Consider the following 18,452-nt stretch of genomic DNA (forward strand, 5'->3'; position numbering starts at 1 on the left):
TCTTTTACATTTTAGCAAGGAAGAGATTATGCATTTTTGGCAATGGTAAATAAAGATTTATGCAATTAAGTCAGACTGTTTTCAAAAGGCAAGTGGAAAAATAATTACTAAACCCACGAAAGGATAGCATTATACTACACTAAGCACTAAGTTAAACCATATAGAATGTTTACCAAGATTCTGGAGTTGGAACCTTCCCTCTTTCTTCTTTTTTCTTCCTTTCCTCTTTCTTGTTGGGGATAAGAATGTTTCCAGTTTTTAAACTTGGGTTTTGTAGCCTTTCTTCCTTCCTCCCTTAGTGAGGACAGTAGCAGCGGAAAACAACCCAATATATTTTCAAAATCACATGAACCTAGGGAATAAATCCTGTGAGTCAAGCTAAATTATTTTTGGTTACTGAATTTTAAATATCTTCCATTTAAAATTTAGAGGATTAAATAGAAAATAGTGGCACATTGCTAAAATGTTGCCTAATGTCGATAGGAAGTAAGAAAAACCACTCAAATGCTTTGTTTTTAACCACATAACCATCAACACACTATTAAAATATAAAGTTTGCTATGGATTTTCACTGGCATTACATTTTGCTTTAGCTATTAGTTATAGACTATTACTAGCAATTTGACAAACACCATATTGAACTCAAAAATTATTTTTCAACTTATCAGATAATAAGGAAAGATGACATATAACCTCATTGAACCAGACTAACAAGTTTTTTTTCCTCAAGTGTAAATCTAAATTGTGATTCAAAAATAATTGTGGGTTAGAGAACTCATGGACATGGATAACGGTGTGGTGATTTTGGCGGGGGAGCAGAGGGGTGGGTGGAGGTGGTAGAGGGCATAGAGGGATAGAAGGTGATGAAAAAATTACATTAAATTAAAATTTAAAAAATAGAAAAAATAATTATGGATCAGACTTCCATTCATACCACCCATCATTTTCTTAGGAAAAGTTCGTTGGAAAAGCATTTCACGTATTCCTGTCATATGTTTTCCTGGTTTGATAACTGAGTGATTTTTCTATACCCAGAAGAGACATTTTTCAGTGGCCAAAGTGATCCTTAGGCGGGTTTTAAGTGGGCCAGGCAGGAAGCTCCATGAGGCTGGGGTTGTACCCTGGCACCAAGCATGGTGCCTTCTATAGATATGGGCACTCACCTCGTGTTAATAATATAGGGGTGCCGACCTAATATCTGTGGGATGAATGGACAGGGAAATCACAAATTTGATTACCTTTGAAATTAGACTAGAAGCAGTTCTAAAGTGTACCTGTTTTTGTTTCAGAAAATCTAGTGCTTCCTTCAGCCCTCTGCCTCGTGTGCATGTCATGTTCCATCATGAGCTATGAATTCTCTCCTCTAACAGGGATGTGTACCTTGTGAGCAGAATTCTAAAGTGGCAAACATATGTGCTAAAGATGCATTTATCCTCAGTCATCACCATCTGGTCTGATCCACTGTTGCTTTAAAGGAACTGCTTGGCTAGAAATGCACCTCTAGTTTTCTTTACATAATTTCAGCTATTAATAGAAAAAAAAAGCCCTAATCAAACTGTGGTATGTTGGAATGTTGGACAGATGATGTGGTTCGGCCCAGTGACCTATGTGAACTTGAGCAAAATTCATAATAACCTCTCCGGTCCTTCACTGATCAATAAATAAATATTTCAGGAGGCTGTTATAAGGAGTAAGAGCAACAAGAAACTGTAAAGTACTAGTACTTTACACACATAAGGCTTTTTGTTTGCTATTCAAATTCCAAGAGAGAATAGCTGAGTTGTTGACTTTCCTCAGCCTGTGTCCCCATGTGAGATGGTTTTGACAAGAAATTAATGGGAATAGACACTTGGCCCATATTCTGCTTGTTACTAAACCTAGTCCCATCAGGATAATGCTTGATCTAAATGCTTGTGCCCCAGTGGAGAAATTTCTAGTGAAAATGTTTAGAGACTTATGAGATGAACTCCAGGGACTCACTCCATAGGTCACTTTTTTAGTTGTGATCCAACCGAAGACATTTATCTGTGCACCCATTTCTATCCTTTTATGGTTGATCTCAGTCTTTGATCTAAAATAATCTTGTGGCAACTTGCACTGGTTGTTGAAACAGCCCCAAGAACCAAAGGCGCCATTCCGAGTGCATTCAAATGGTCTTTACGCGTGGACATTTGTCCTGGTCACTGATCCAGGGACGGAGGAGTACACTTTCCCAGCAGCAGGCCCCTTCAGCCTCTCAGGGAACCAATCCGCGCTTCCCCCATTCAGGCAGTGCTTCTCACACTGGGGAGATGACACCTTTTCCAAGGGATACAAAAGAGGTATTTGAAGTTATGAGTACCAATTTTCCTAGTTGATAAATAGTGTAAAACATCATTCCTTTTATATCGAAACATAAGCTATGGGGCAAAATGCAGCATTTCCACGAATTTTTAATGTAAAACGTAAGACTTTAAAAAAACTCTGTGCTCGGTACATTCCCGGACTGTTCAGGACATTCACAGGCAGCGTCTGTGTCAGCTGCCCAAGTGCATCCTGGGAGCCCTCAGTTCCCGCATTGCCTCCCTGTAAAACACCAAAGTCGAAGTGTTTTTAGAGGAGCATTTTATTTTTTTCATAGCTGAGACCTTTGGCTTGGAAGTGCTTGGAATAGAAGGTTAAGCTTTCAATAGGATGTTCTTGAAAACTCTTGAAAACTTAAAAAGGAATATTAAAGGGGAGAAGTTTTTAGGAAGAAATGCTCCCAGAGGGGATTGGCTAGGATTCCTAATCCAGGCAAGATTTCTAATATGAAGCATTCTGGGGCAGGGTTCTCAGGAGAAGGCCTAATGGACAGATGAAAGGCGGGCGTCAGTGAATTGTCAGGGAGGTAAGACAAGCCCACTTGTGCAGACAGATACATTTTTAAAAATTGAGATTCAACAATATGGCATTAGAAGGTAACTGCTTCATGAGGTTTGATATAAAGACAATTATTTGCATAACTTATTTGCTATTCATCTAACAGCAGATATACCTGCTTGACTTGAAAAACTATAGGTAGGGAATTCAAACGCTCTAGATCAGCGGTTCTCAACCTGTGGGTCGCGACCCCTTTGGCGGTCGAACGACCCTTTCACAGGGGTCGCCTAAGACCATCCTGCATATCAGATATTTACATTACGATTCATTACAGTAGCAACATTATAGTTCTGAAGTAGCCACGAAAATAATTTTATGGTTGGGTCACAACATGAGGAACTGTATTTAAAGGGCCAGAAGGTTGAGAACCACTGCTCTAGATTTACAAAAACTGACCAACGTTTAGTTTTAGACACTAAAATAAGTATGAATAATGGAAATATTGATGACTAAGGACCATAAACTCTTAAAGGTTATGCTTTGAAACAAATATGAAAACCATTAAGAAATTCTAAGCACAGTGAAAAAGAAATGTTTATAATTCTTTTTAGCAGTAGGGCTGCTTGGATTTCAACTAGGATGGACTTGTTTTATTATCTGAGATATAATGACCAGATTCTGTTAATAACGAAAAGTTATTCCTTAAGTTAGACTCTAAATATTTGGGTTGTCTTTTTCCAGTGCTTTTTACATTTTAAAAATAGAAAACAATTTAGAATGTTTCCTTTCTTTAACCAAAAAGTTGTGCTTTAAATTTGGCCCAGAATTTTCCTGTTTCCCTGTGTGCACACACACACAGACTGACAAACGCATTATGCGGAGGCAAAGCTTGGACATTCCTGAGAGACCAATGAATCATCTTAGTTTGAAGGTTTAAGGAATAATTTTGTCTAGGTTTTTACTGGGGCAAAACTGAGGCCGAGAGGAGGTTTTTGAGGCCCATCCAGAATCACACTTCCGGTAGCCGCACATCTGGGCCAGAGCCTTGGTTTCCTGTGAAGCCAACTGGATTCGAACGACCTGGGTTCCAGCATGGGCTCTACCAGCAGGCAGCCGAAGCAAGTGCTTAATTCCTCTGGACTTCACTGTTCTCAGTAGAAAATCCTGGAAGTGGTTTCCACCAGGGTAAGCTTGACCATCCCTTGGGGACATTGGAAACATGGGGGTGGGTGTTTCCACTTCCTGCAGCTACTGGAGGGTGCTGCTGGCACCTGCGGCCCTCCCAACATGGCAGTGTGCCCTCTCCCCCCGTCCCTACTGGCAAATACTAGTGACCCATTACCAGCTCAGGATGCTTTTTCTGGTAACTCTTTTTCTTTTTAAGAAAATATATTTCTTTATTGATTTCAGAGAGGAAGGGAGAGGGAGAGAGGGATAGAAACATCAATGATGAGAGAGAATTATTGATTGGCTGCCTCCTGCATGCCCCACACTGGGAATGAAGCCTGCAACCTGGGCATGTGCCCTTGGCTGGAATCGAACCCGGGACCCTTCAGTCTGCAGGCTGACACTCTATCCACTGAGTAAACTGGCTAGGGCTCTAGTAACTCTTTTTTGAATCCAACTCTCTGAGGGGGGGGATGGCAGTCCCACTTATATAGCTCTGTTGTTTGTTAACAGTCACCTTTTGGAATTCCCATTTGGCATATCTGTGTTCTATCTTTAGATCTTTAGATAGGAAGGATTATATTGAGTACAAGTAGAAAATACAGGCATCTCAAGAGGGCCAACATACAATTAAAAAAACAAACAAACCAACAACAACACACCCAAAACTGATTTCCAAATGTGGAGTGCCATTAAAAAAATGTTTAGCTATATGATATAACCTTTTCCTTATTTTCAGGTGTTCAAAAAAATGCATTTCTGTAATTTTGCTGTGGCATGACATAATTGAGGGCAACATTTCAAGCTTAAAGTCCAAGTGTGTTGATATCTGGTCATTAAATCTTGCCTATGTTCATAATAGATAAAGAAAACCACAAATGCCATAATGAAGCAGGGGCAAAAAAGGGAAAAAATGCACCCTAGGAATGATATCACAAGGAAATAAAAATACTGTATTCCTCTAAACAGATGTACTCAGAAGAGTTTTGTAACCCAAAGCGAGATATGGGAGATGGTTTAAGAAGAGGTTGCAATGTTGCGACAAGAAGTCTGCACCCTTCAGTAGCTGCGAAGGACGGACCTGTGCCTCAGACACTTGTTCCCAGAGGTTCTGGACACTTTTGCATCCCGGGCCCCACTATTCACAAAGTTAGGCATTTTGCAAGCTCAGAGCACACCTTGCTCCTCGTCCTTATGAACACATGCAATGACATTTCATCCTTTCATGTGCAAATTCTAAAATTCATTGTAACAGAAAAGCTGCAAGTTGAGAATCCGTCTACAATTTGAAATGAAAGGATCAAAAATGTCAGACATTGCAGAACACTGGTTCCTAGCAGAGCTCTCTTTATTTGGTCACTGATCCTCAGTCATTTTTGTTTGTTTGTTACAAAAAGCAGTCTTGACTCTTTAGTTAAACAGTACTTAAACTAAACTGCTCATGCCATGCAAAAATAACATTTTTATGCACTTTTTGGGGGGAAGGAGGCGAGCGTCCCATGTGTTAGTTCACAGGCATTTTTAACCGGAATTTTAAGAAACAAGTGTTTTCTCTTTTTTATTGCTTTTGTAACTAGTCACATGCTGGTTTCACGTGTGGGACAGTAACCTGTGTCTCCTGGGTTGGAATGTGTTTCTGGGGCGAACAAGTGGTTTTCCATTTTGCACCCTTCTTGACTATTGTCCTTTTTAACGTCGGCCACAGCGTGGTAAATGTCTTGCCTACAGTTGTGACTTGTGTCCTGGGGGGAGGAAGAGCCCGCACAGGCCTCTTCCCTTAAAGGGTCTCTCCCATCACTCGGCTTATCGGCAAAGCAGTTAGGGCTGGAGCCGGCCTGCGCGTCCTGCCGGGGCCCTTGCAGCTCTAGGAAGTCATCGTCTTCCCCGGTGTCCACCTCTGTGAAGCTCCTCCTCTCTCTTGATGGGAAAGGAAAGAGTTTCTGCTTGGGAACCCGGGGGCTCGGCCCTCGGGCGGGTCCCTGACAATGTGCGGAAACCTCAGTCCCCAGCAGGGGCCTGTCTCCCTGTGGGGGGGTTTCCTCTAAGAGGATGGTGCTGATGAGCTGCGGGGTGGTGATGGGAAAGTCAGCCACCGTGACGGGCAGGGGCCTGGCTGTGCTGGGCGGGGTCTGTGGGGCACTGCCTCTGTTCTCCTTGAAATTCACCTTGAACGACCTGGATTTCAGGGGGTGGCTGCCCCTCAGCGAGCTCCTAGGGCTCTCGGGGGCACTGTCAGATGGCCCGGGGCCATGGAGCCCGCTTTGGGAACCGCTGGCCTCGAGGTGCCCGGTTACATTGACCGGGACATATTCGAGGGAGGCGTCCCGGGCCGCAGGGCCTTTCTCTCTGGCGAGTGTTAGGAAAGGGGGGGCCCTGGCTCTTTGGGGCTCCTCGGTGCCCGGGAAGTCGGGCGGGAACTTCATCTGCAGGTGAGAAGCGGAGGGCGGTGGCAGGGGCGACCTGTCGGTCTCGGTGAAGTCGGTGGCGCAGCTGGTGAAGCTGTCGATGCTGGAGGTGCTCTTCATGTCCATGATGACCTCGGTCTGCGCCACGGCCAGCTGCTCCTGCGGGCACACCACCTCCTCCATCTCGATCTCCTCTTCGTAGGCTGAGGGCCGCTCGGGCTGCTCCTGGCCGTCGGCGCTGGGGTGACAGTGAGGCTGGGTCTTGGTGATCTCGTTGTACAGCATCTCCAGCTTCTGCGCACTCAGATGCTGTGGGCTGGAGGCGGACGTGTTGTTCAGCTGCTCGTGGGAGTCTTTTTGGCTCACCTCCTGGTACTTGTTCTCGTAAGACTTGTTGGAGCTGGTTTCCGACAGAGCTTTCCTGGCCCACTTCCACCGGCTGGGAGACAGGTGATTGTCGTCGGTGGGGTCCTTCGTCTTGGCCGGCTCTCCTGTCTTCTCCACAGCCACGTCGATCAGCTCCATACTTCGAGCGAAGGCGTCTTTTAAGTTCATAGAGACGATGCTTCCATTCCTTTTGGCCCGCTCGAGAGCCTCTCTCCTTTTCACTGCCTTCTCCTGGCGTTTCTGCTCCTTGTAAAACTCAGAAAAATTGTTCACAATGATTGGGATGGGGAGGGCGATCACCAGAACCCCGGCAATGCAGCAGAGGCCGCCCACGATCTTCCCCAGCAATGTTTTTGGGTAGATGTCACCGTAGCCTACAGTGGTCATGGTGATGGTGGCCCACCAGAAGGATGCCGGGATACTGGTGAACTTGGTTGCGTCTTCATCCTTCTCCGCAAAAAACACCAGGCTGGAGAAGATCATGATCCCCATGGCCAGAAACAATATCAACAAGCCCAATTCGTTGTAACTCCGTCTGAGGGTGAAACCCAGAGACTGCAGGCCTGTGGAGTGTCTGGCGAGCTTCAGGATCCTGAGGATCCGCATGATGCGGAAGATCTGGACCACGCGCCGCACGTTCTGGAACTGCAGCACGCTCTTGTTGGACTCCGTGAGGAAGATGGTGACATAATAGGGCAAGATGGCCAGCAAGTCAATGACGTTGAGTGGGCCTTTAAAGAACTTCCACTTGTTTGGCGAGGAGAGGAAGCGTAAGAGGTACTCCATGGTAAACCAAGCAATGCACACCGCCTCCACGTGTGCCAACTGGGGGTTGTCGCTGGCCTGTCCGAATTCATCCGTCTCCTGAAGCTCTGGGAGGGTGTTGAGAGACAGAGCAATGGTGGAGAGTACGATGAACAGGATGGACACAATGGCCAAGATCTGGAAAAGAGAAGAGAGCCCACGTGAGCGAATCCTCTTGGAGACATGGGTTCACCATTCTTTAAAGGATACAGATTGCTCATAGATATTCCAAGAAGGTATCTTTGCAACCTGAAATTCCCTAACTAATGCAGATACAGTCACTTTGTATGAGTTCATTGCACTTATATATATACTAATGTAGTATATACATTTAAATTCTAGGGCCTAAGTGATTTGAAAAACATCCATTCTTCCCTTCATTGCCTATTGTTTTTAGGCACATTTGTGGGAATAACCACCCCTTGGAATAGTTTTTGGGGAGTAATCATCTCTCCTCTCTTAGTTATTAGTAATTTTTCTCTCTTAATTCCCCAGTTTATGTTTTCTTAAGTGAATTGCTATAAGCTAGCAGGGTTTCATGATTTCTAGAAGTTTTATTCTACAACTAAAACCACAAATGCAGACCTACACTTGCAGATAATATGGCACTGAGCACGTGCTTCTCTTACGATGAATCCTATTTATGTGGTTAGCACTGGTGACAGAATTTTGTCAGGCAAGCCTTCATCCTGGGATGTGTGGAGCTCTGGGCAGCCTCATGTGGGGAAGGAAGATGATGAGCCAATTTCATTCAATCCAGGAAGGTTTCACAAAGAGGAGCTTGAAGTCTGGTCCACGATGATCTGGGTGCAGGGCAGACATAGGCAGAGGAGCCGCAGCCCGAAGTCAGATTCGGAAGGAAGAGGGAGGGCTCAATAATGCGGAAGACGAGGGTCAACTGAGTGGATTTTAGGGTCAGACATCCTGGGCTTGGACATGGTCTTTATCACTTACTGTGCTATTTAACCTCTCTGGGCAAGTTATTTAACCTCTCTGTGTTTCAGTTTACAAAGCTGTCGAATGAAGCTAACAAGCACAGTCATCTCATGGTTGTTGTGAAGTTTACATGGCACACAGACATCGCTAAATAAATGAAAGTTCCTCCTATTACTAGAGGCTGAAATGAACAGGATGTCGGTTTTGAAAGATGAAGGCCAAGAACAGGTATGTGGGGGATCTCTAAAACCATGTAAGATATAGGCAGCCCAACTGGCTTTCCTAACCTGAACCCAGTGTTCCAAGTTGATAAGGCAAAGCATGGAGATCAAAGTTTGAGGGCAGTGGAAGGAGGCACTTAGTTGCTTAGTAAAGATTGTGTATCTAAAGCACTCAATTCTTGGAGGAGGAAGAAACTGGAAACCCCCCTTACCTAGTTAGGTCTGGCCTGGTTTCATCCACCTTTGTCAATGACCTTGGGAGGTGTCACTGGTCTCAGTTATTATTTGTACTTCTGACAGTGACTGCTTAGAGATTCAGCATCTAGTATACATTTCAAAAGACAGTGATTGAACATCTTGAGGCCATACAGCTCAGTCAACATCAGACTGTGAAAAAGCTAGTTTATCTCTAATTGACATCAGGACTTCCAAACTTCTTTCCTCTTGTTCTTCTTTCTCCCCCTTCTCTTTATCCTTCCAGGTTCTCTACTTCTAGGTCATTCTTCTTAGCTTTCCCCTTTCTCCCTCTTATGCCTCCTTTGTACCTTTCATTGTTTTCCCTTCCAGCTCCTAACTTTCTTTTTGCTATAAGTAAAACTATGGTATAATATATTTCAGAATGTGTTGCAGATGCTAATTAAAGATTTATTGTTCCTTAGTTTAAAGAACAGTATTTAATTATTAATTCTTTTATATTTTTTTCTCAAACAAAACTAAGTCCTTTTTACTTGAGTACACTTCAGATTTTCCTTTAAAAATGCGGATCAGTGAATTACAATAAAGGTTCTCCTCACCTACTCTAGGAGAGTCTGGAGGCTCAAGTTAGAAATTCCCTCAAGAAGGTTTAGGCAAACCCATAGAGAATGGACTCAGGGGGTTTATTAAAGGCACGTTGGGAATGCTCACCTCGAATGTCTACCCTCAGAGGCCAAGGGCAAAGTGACATTTACTATAGTTAGTCACTAAAATACTCCTTAGGAAGCAGTGATCAGATGCCATCCACTCTTAGGCGCTTACCATAAGGAACTAGTCCCTCTGTATTTTCTAGGAAGTCACACTGTTGCTAATATATCTTAATATTGGGATGGCTGCCAGCATTCTTGCACTGACCATCCATAGTCTATATTTTCCATATCTTATCTGTTCACCTGTCCATTTTAGATGTATTTTACTGATGTTTATCACTTCAAAGAGCAAGGAGAAAAGTAAAAATATAAATGAAAGCATTCTGTTATCTTCCAACTTTTTGGACAAAGAACAAAATGGAAGGTCCAAAGAGGACCTTCAGAATTCCTTGACTCCACAATCAGAGTGAGAATGGAGGTCATTTTACCTTGGTAGATAATTTGGGGAAATACTAAAACATTGTATTACTAATGCAGTCTGTGGTCTAGTTGATGGCAATTTAACAAATATGGCTACCTTCAATACTTGGAAATTGAGCATGTGCACAAGCTGATTTGGAGTACATTCTTGAAGAAAATAATTACTAAAGAAAAAACACACAACAGGTTCTCTGCTCCCCCTGTTCGTCAGACAGCCTCTCCTCCTGCACAGTGCCAGCCACAACCCCGAGACACGATGGTGAAGGTCAGAGTGAACGGATTTGGCCACATTGGGCGCCTGGTCACCAGGGCTGATTTTAACTCTGGCAAAGTGGATATTGTCGCCATCAATGACCCCTTCATTGACCTCAACTACATGGTCTACATGTTCCAGTATGAACCCCCTGGCAAGTTCAAAGGCACAGTTAAGGCTGAAAACAGGAAGCTTGTCATCAATGGAAGTCCATCTCCATCTTCCAGGAGCGAGATCCCGCCAACATCAAATGGGGTGATGCTGGTGCTGAGTATGTTGTGGAGTCCACCGGTGTCTTCACTACCATGGAGAAGGCTGGGGCTCACTTGAAGGGTGAATCCAAAAGGGTCATCATCTCTGCCCCTTCTGCGGATGCCCCCATGTTTGTGATGGGTATGAACCATGACAAGTATGACAACTCCCTCAAGGTTGTCAGCAATGCCTCCTGCACCACCAACTGCTTGGCCCCCCTGGCCAAGGTCATCCATGACAACTTTGGCATCATGGAGGGACTCATGACCACAGCCCATGCCATCACCACCACCCAGAAGACTGTGGATGGCCCCTCTGGGAAGTTGTGGTGTGATGGCTGAGGGGCTTCCCAGAACATCATCCCAGCTTCTACTGGTGCTGCCAAGGCTGTGGGCAAGGTCATCCCTGAGCTGAATGGGACGCTCACTGGCATGGCCTTCTGCATCCCCATCCCCAATGTGTTGGTTGTGGTTTAACCCGCTAACTAGAGAAAGCTGCAAAATACGACGATACCAAGAAGGTAGTGAAGCAGGCATCAGAGGGCTCCCTCAAGGGCATCCTGGGCTACACTGAAGACCAGGTTGTCTCCTGTGACAACAGGGTGGTGGACCTCATGGTCCACATGGTCTCCAAGGAATAAGAGCCCCCTGGACTACCAGCCCCAGAAAGAGGAAGAGAGGCCCTTAGCTTCTGGGGAGTCCTTGCCCCAAATCGACCCCCCAACACACTGAGAATCTCCTGACCATGGTTTCCATCTGAAAAAGGGGAGGGGCTTAGGGAGCCCAACCTTGTCATGCACCATCAATGAAGTTCACTGTACCAGCCAAACAAACAAACAAACAAACAAACAAACAAACAAACAAACAAACATTCAAACCCTTAGGCCCTTAGGGCCCCTATACTCATGTTAAAGAAATCATAAGATATTGACGTGCATTACTCATGTTCAAATTCAATCTGCCAACTGTAAAGAAACGGCTTATTTTTAAATATCGTGTGAAACTTGGAGTTCTTCCAGAAAGACAACCCCCTAGGCAGATTTTTCAATATACACCAAGGATGATGTGTGATGCAATAAGCCAAATGTAAGTTTATTGTCTTATTGCAGAGTTTCTTTTAACACGATAAATATAACAAATGCGGATTTTTGCTCGAAGCTACGGGATACACTTCCCAACATGGAGATTTACTTTAGTACAGCAAACCCTTAATGGCATTTAGCTATTGCTTCATTTATCATAACTATGCAGGAGTAGGGCTTTCAATTCTGTCACCTCCCACAGCTGGCCTCCAGGGCTCCAGCAAACAGACCCGTGTTTGCACAGGGCAAAGGAGGTGCCAATTACAAACCGTTACCTGTGGGATAGTACTGGTCAACCCCCTGGGCGATCTGGATTAGGTCAACTCTAAGGTTCCTTTCGCCTCCAACACTCGGTGATTCTCTTTCTAAATGAAAACATTTTGCTAATTCCAGTCATGTCTGCAAACCAAACCCAGGACATGTCACACCTGGTCCTTTCACTTAGGTTGAATTGCTAACATCCAGTTTTGTTGCTTAGGAAACTCAGATGGGAAGGCTTTGAAAAATATCACGCTGTGCATGCTCCAAGCACTGAGTTAGTGGGAACAGACGTTATTTCTGGATGAAACTTCATCCCTTTTGAATCGCCTGGATAATGGTTTTAGTTCTTCGCTTAGATACAGACATTCCTGGATCACACGGAGTTAAGAACAGGGCCCCTAGCACTTGCATTAAGAGGTACCAAAAGCTGGTTGCATTGATTTCTCTGTGTGATAGGAAGTCAAGCAGTTGGAGACTTGCCTCCATTTGCCAACTTGTTGATTCTATGTCCTTGAAAGATAATGGGAGTTTGTTGGTGGCAAGAATGCAGGACAAGGAAGTAAAACCCACGGCTCTACACCCGCTGGCTGCTGGGACCAGCCAGTTCCTACTTCAGCCTCAGTTACCACATCCTCAAAATGAGGTGCCTCCCACTTGCCTCCCTGTCTTCGAGGTTGTTAGGGATCCAGCCAGATCCGGCACACGAGGCCTCCTATTATATGGAAGTTGGGGTGAGTGTATGAATGGCTGGGGATGTGCGTGGAATAGCCTTTGGCCAGAACGGGTAGGAAATAAAAAACACAAAGTATTTCTCCCCCATTGAAATACAATTGCAGACCTCTTTAATGCTCATATGTTCAACACTTTCCAACACATCCTCTCACCCAAGCAGTGGTTTCCATGTCAAATCCATTTGACTTTAGTTTATTTGCCTTAGCTCAGAACCATCTAGCTTGCCAACAGTATTTAAGAGTTGGACTGAGGTCGTGTGTGTGTGTGTGTGTGTGTGTGTGTGTGTGTGTTATGAGTGAAGGGGGTCAGAGGGTACAAGCCTCCAGTTATAAAATAAACAAGTCCTTCGACGTGATGTACAGCATGGTGACTAGACTTCACAATACTGTTATATATTTGAAAATTGCTGAGAGAGTAGACCTTAAAAGTTCTCATCACAAGAAAAAATTGTAATTATGTGAGTTGATGGATGCTAACTAACCTTATTGTGGCGATTATTTCACAATACATATGTATATGAAATCATTTGTTGGGCACCTAAAACTTATACAATGTTATACATCAGTTATATCTCAATTAAAAAGGATTTGGACTGATATTGCATTGGGTGAACTTAATCTGCCTTGTGCCTTAAAATATGTAGAAAATGTTCTAGCTTGGGCCTCCTATGTGATAATCTGCTTTATAGTCACTGACATTCAGCACTCCACAGAAACACACGGAAACTTCTGTGCCTTGCACTGAAGTTAGCACAGGTACTTTCTCTCATCCCTCTTCACTAACCTTCCCTCCCTCCCTCCATCCCTCTTTCCTTCCCTCCCTCCCTCCCTCCCTCCCTCCCTCCCTCTCCTCTCCCTCCCTTCACAAATACATGCTGAGAGATGAAAATGAGTGAGTTATAAGCTCTTCACTATACAGCAATTCCTGGTTTATCTTCTTGGGATATAGCATAATTTTAAAAAACTTGATCAGCAATAGAAAACAACATGGGGAAACACAATGACAGGAATTTCCAGGAGAAAAGAACTTGTTTAAGTTGACAGGAAGGAAAAGGCCTGTGGTAAGCAGCATTAGAAACATGGCGAATTGTCTACTTTCAGGAAAAGGACAAAGCACAGTGGCATTCTGAGCCTACACACCAAAGGCCGAACTACTGGTTGAAGGAAGAAGTGGGGAGTTGGCAAGGATCTCATGCCTTTCACCCACCCATCTTCTATTTCCAGCTATTTCCCGGAAGACTTCTGGATGCAGAAAAGCAGAAAGTATATGCTGTGATTTGCACCAGAGGAAGAACAGTCTCTGACTGAAGTTCTAGCATCCGGGCTCTTTGAACACATGGGCCCTCCTCTAAGGCAGGTGGCCCTGGGTTTGCCACTAGTCCTTTCTGCCCTCAGATGTTCCCTCGGCCCTCCCAGGACAGAAGAGGTTCCTGCTCAAGAAGTCTCCGCTGATTTGCATAACAGCACACATGCGAAGAAGGAGTCACTAAAAAGTTCCGTTGACTTTTACTTATTCTGGGCCTATGGGTACCAGGAACCCAGAAGTTCAATTCTCTCCTTCCACATCTGTGGGCTGTTGAATGAGGACTTTGCAAAGACTTAGTCATCCACACGCATGTTGATGTCAGTCCTAAGCTTGCATAATGCCTTTCATTTTGGGTGGGGGCCAGGGGGAGGAGGCAGGGAGGTGAGAGAAGCAACCAGGTGTACATATTTACCAAATTCTTCTTTTGGTTTTTTCTTTCTCACCTACAAAAACAATTTTTTTGAGAGGAGACGTTCTGGTTCTCTTCTGACTAAAGATAGTGTTTTGATATTTTCTCAGTATCTCCTGAAATAAACTTTGTTCCGCTCCCCGTGATGTATTTCTGTGTTTGAAAGGATTCGATTTTAGGAAGCAAACCATTTGGCAGAAGGCTGGTGAAGGGAACTTTAATATTATTCGTGGCAACTCTGCCAAGAAAGGAACAACAGAGAGATGGAGAGACCTCTCATCTTACACCCACTCCAATGATCAGGCAACCTCTTTCTAGGTAATTTGTTCTTGCAGAGTCTCCAGCAGTCAGAGAGCAAAGAAACAGAGGCTGGGTCAGCTTGGAGGAACACGAGCTCCCTGTCTGCCAGCTCCTGAGGGGCAGGGACTGTGGCTCTCCTCTCTGGAGTCTGCTTGGCCCCTCTTCCCAAGAAAGCACAACTAAGAGCTTAGACACCCCTCTTTAGTGCGTGAATGAGAGATCTGGGGGGCGGGGGAGGAAGGACATGAGTGGAGTGCATCCTTTGAACAGAATTTCATTTAACTTGATACCAAGACTGTAAAAAATTCATAGAGCACTCAAGTCAGACGGTGTCTTTGAAATACTCCATTTCTCACTTTATAAAGAAATAAAGATTCAGAAAGTCTACTAAGTGCCTGGTGAGGGGAGGTGGCTGTAATATGGGACTTAGCTTTTCTGGGACTCAGTAGTCCCATCTAGATAATGTGGAAATAAAGACTAGATAGGCAGCATTGTATTGAGGACTGTGTCAGCTTGTCCAGGCTGTGGTCCCCAGTTGCTTGATCAAACACCAGTCCAGTAGTTTGAAAGTACTTTTTAGATGTGATTAACATTTAAATCAGTAGGCTCTGAGTAAAGCAGATTTTCCTCCATAAAACGAGTGAGCTTCACAGAATAGCTCAAGGTCTTATGAGTGAAGACAGGTTTTCCAAAGAAAAAGCATTTCTGCCTCAAGACTGCAACACAGAAACCCTCCCTGAGTTTGCAGTCTGCCTGGCTTCTCTGTGGACTTCGGACTAAAGATTACAACAACGCTTACCTGAACTTCCAACCTGCTGTGTTGCCCTGTGGATTTCAGACCTGTCAGTCCTTAAGGAATTGCATAGCCAATTCCTTAATGTCTGTCTCTCTCTCTCTGTACACACACACACACACACACACACACACACACACACACACACACACACGTCATTCTATTTATCTATTTTATGTAAGTATACATGTGTATATATGTATACATATTTTATTGATTCTGTTTCTCTAGATATCTCCAATACAAGAATAAGAGAAAATATATGATAGCACTTTGCAAGCTGTAAAGTGCTAACATTGTTAATTAACTTATTTGAGAACGTCCCAATCATACATCTGTTCCTGTTGGGCCATAAGAAGAATGCAGTTCCTTATTCTGCGTGTGACCCCCATGCCTAGCGGGGTTTGTCTCAACATCCTACAAAAAGCACATTCACGTGCACGGCGTCATTAGGAGACACGAGGGCAGATGGTGCAAACGAACTGAGAATTCCCGAAGTTGGACTTTTCTGAACAGCTGCCAACCTTCTAAGATGCTGCCTCTTCCACTGAGCTGAGCTGAAGTGAACCCAGGACGGCGAGCAAAAGGAAAATATAGATGAACACATGTTACTTTCCAAAACCACAGATATAAGTGGTTATGTTAATTATATGCTATTTGGATCCATCGCCAGTGAAGTCTGCTTGATTCTCACTTTGAGACCCTTGTAAAGACTGTTTTACGTCCATGTGTTTTTCAGCGAGTTTTCATCCTTCTATTCCTTGTCACTCACGCTTGGTGGTTGAATTGGCTTGAATTTCCCCCTCTGCATTCACCTTCATCCCACCAGTCACCATCCCCAACTCCACTGTCCTCATGGGCCCACATTCTGCCACGTGCCCTGCAGCCCTCCCTGGGGCTCCAGATCCCGTGGTGGCCCGCCTCCTCTGGATGCTCGAAGCCTTTATTCCCTGGGTTGACCAAATGGATGGAAGGTGTCACTGACACTTCTTGCAGGTGCTCAATTCACATGGTCTCCCTTTGCCCTCTTGCCTGTACGCTGCTGCCCACCTGCAGGATTGCCAGACTTAGATGCCCAGTTATATTTGAATCAATTTCTTTTATGGGCCAAACCTATACTAAGAAAGTATTTGCTGTGCATATGAAATCCACTAGGCAGTCTGCATTTGACCTGGTAGCCTTGCCTCCGTGGCCCAGAGCCTCCTCCTCCCAGAGAGCTGCAGTTTGAACCTGGAGATTCGGAGTTGCTGGGATGGGGTCACGTTAACAGTGGCGCGCTCCAGAAGGAGGGAGGACAAACTGGCATTGCAGGGCGTCTCAGCTTTGCCAACAGCACCTCCTAAGCCGTTGTCTCTCCCCTCCCTCCTTTCAGCTTCAGTTGGCCAGAGTTTTGATAAGGTTCAGTTCCTCCCATAAAACCTTACAACCTTCTTAAATAATAATTTGATAATTTCATAGGAGATAGTTTCACCTCTCAAACAGAATTCTATAATTATGGGAGACAATGGCTATATTCTCACACAGAGCAGGCACCGCACGAATCTGTCTCAAATAAATGAACAACCAAAAAAGAAGGGAGAAGTGCAAGGAACTGGAGAAAATGAGAATGATGTTCAATGTAAATTGGACATTGAAGAATCCAAATATTTTTTGATCTCCCAAAAAGAAGAGGACAGGTTTTGTAGTCATTTTCTGCTGCTCCCACATGGCCCAAAGTCAGCCTGAAAGTTTTAACCACCAACAGATTTTTAAACAATAGAAATTCATATTACAAATTGCCCATTTTTTGATAACAGACCGGTGACAAAATTTTTTCAAGTCCAGTGACATCATCTTTTCCAAGGTTTAAGGTCTGTAATTTTTTTCTTAATTCTTTCTTTTTTTACATTACACTAGCAGATTGCTTTTTCCCCTCTTTTTACCTTATTCTTTGAGAAGCCTGCTTTTGACTGCGTAATAGCTTGGGCTTCACCTTCACAGAAGGATCCACTTTCTTAAAGAAAAGTGCTGTATTCATTCTAGATCACTTTTTTTTCTGAGTGTGATCGAACCTGCAGTGAATCTAACCAGTGAAGGAAGTGATCATTCCATGTGTAGATCTGGGTAGTGTCAGATATGTGAAGCCCCTGAAGAGAATGAATAATGCAGACTACCCATTAAAAATTACTTGCATGCATGTGCACACAAACATACGCAAGAATACATTCAAATTCACACACATCATTGTTCCATGCAGTTAAAAGGAAAGCATCACAGAAAAATAATGGAAAACTCCATTAAAGTATAAACTTAAGAATGTTGCATATTCTGTTTAATGCTTATGTATAAGCATAATTTGCTAAAACTCCTTGTCTATATAAATTCACACCTTAGATTTGTGCAGACCTAGGTCAAAATAAGCTTCCCTCCCTTTTCTTCTTCGTATAAATTTTCTAGTTCTTAAAAAAAGATAATTTATATCAAGCAATAAATTCCTTTTTTTTTCTTGAAAAAAGAAAGGTAATTCAGCCTGGCTAGTGTGGCTCAGTGGGTGAGTGTCGATCTATGAACCAGGAGGTCACGGTTCGATTCTAGGTCAGGGTACATGCCCGGGTGTGGGCTCCATTCCCAGTGGGGGGTGTGCAGGAGGCAGCAGATCAGTGATTCTCTCTCATCATTGATGTTTCTATCTCTCTCTCCCTCTTCCTTTCTCTCTGAAATCAATAAAAATATATTTTAAAAAAGATAACTTATGAAAACCTGAGGGAGAAAACACAGATTTTGAACACTTCACATGTTTTGAACACTAGAGTATTTACAGCTCTACCCAGAGTCTATAACAGTCTTCCTTTTCCTCTTGGAAAAATGTTTCCTTTACTCTAAGGAGAATTTTAAGCAGAAATCTTTTTGAGAGGGAGGCCTTAAAGAATGGGTAGCAGTTTCCACCTAGAAAAGGGGGTAAAGGCTGAGAGGATAGGGTGCCCTCAGGCTTTAAAACCCA

The 18,452-nt window shown here is 43.9% G+C and overlaps 1 protein-coding gene across 1 annotated transcript in view; it reads right to left on the bottom strand.

Moving 5' to 3' along the window:
• Positions 1–2,528: 2,528 nt before the first annotated feature.
• Positions 2,529–18,452, bottom strand: part of KCNB2 (potassium voltage-gated channel subfamily B member 2) — a 341,085-nt gene continuing 325,161 nt past the window's right edge. The window contains exon 3 of the mRNA XM_059672889.1: positions 2,529–7,742. Coding sequence (XP_059528872.1) covers positions 5,586–7,742 — 2,157 coding nt within the window. The 3' untranslated portion in view covers positions 2,529–5,585. The remainder of the gene's footprint in view (positions 7,743–18,452) is intronic.

Source organism: Myotis daubentonii, chromosome 17 (assembly GCF_963259705.1).
Source record: "Myotis daubentonii chromosome 17, mMyoDau2.1, whole genome shotgun sequence".
Classification (NCBI taxonomy): Eukaryota; Metazoa; Chordata; class Mammalia; order Chiroptera; family Vespertilionidae; genus Myotis; species Myotis daubentonii.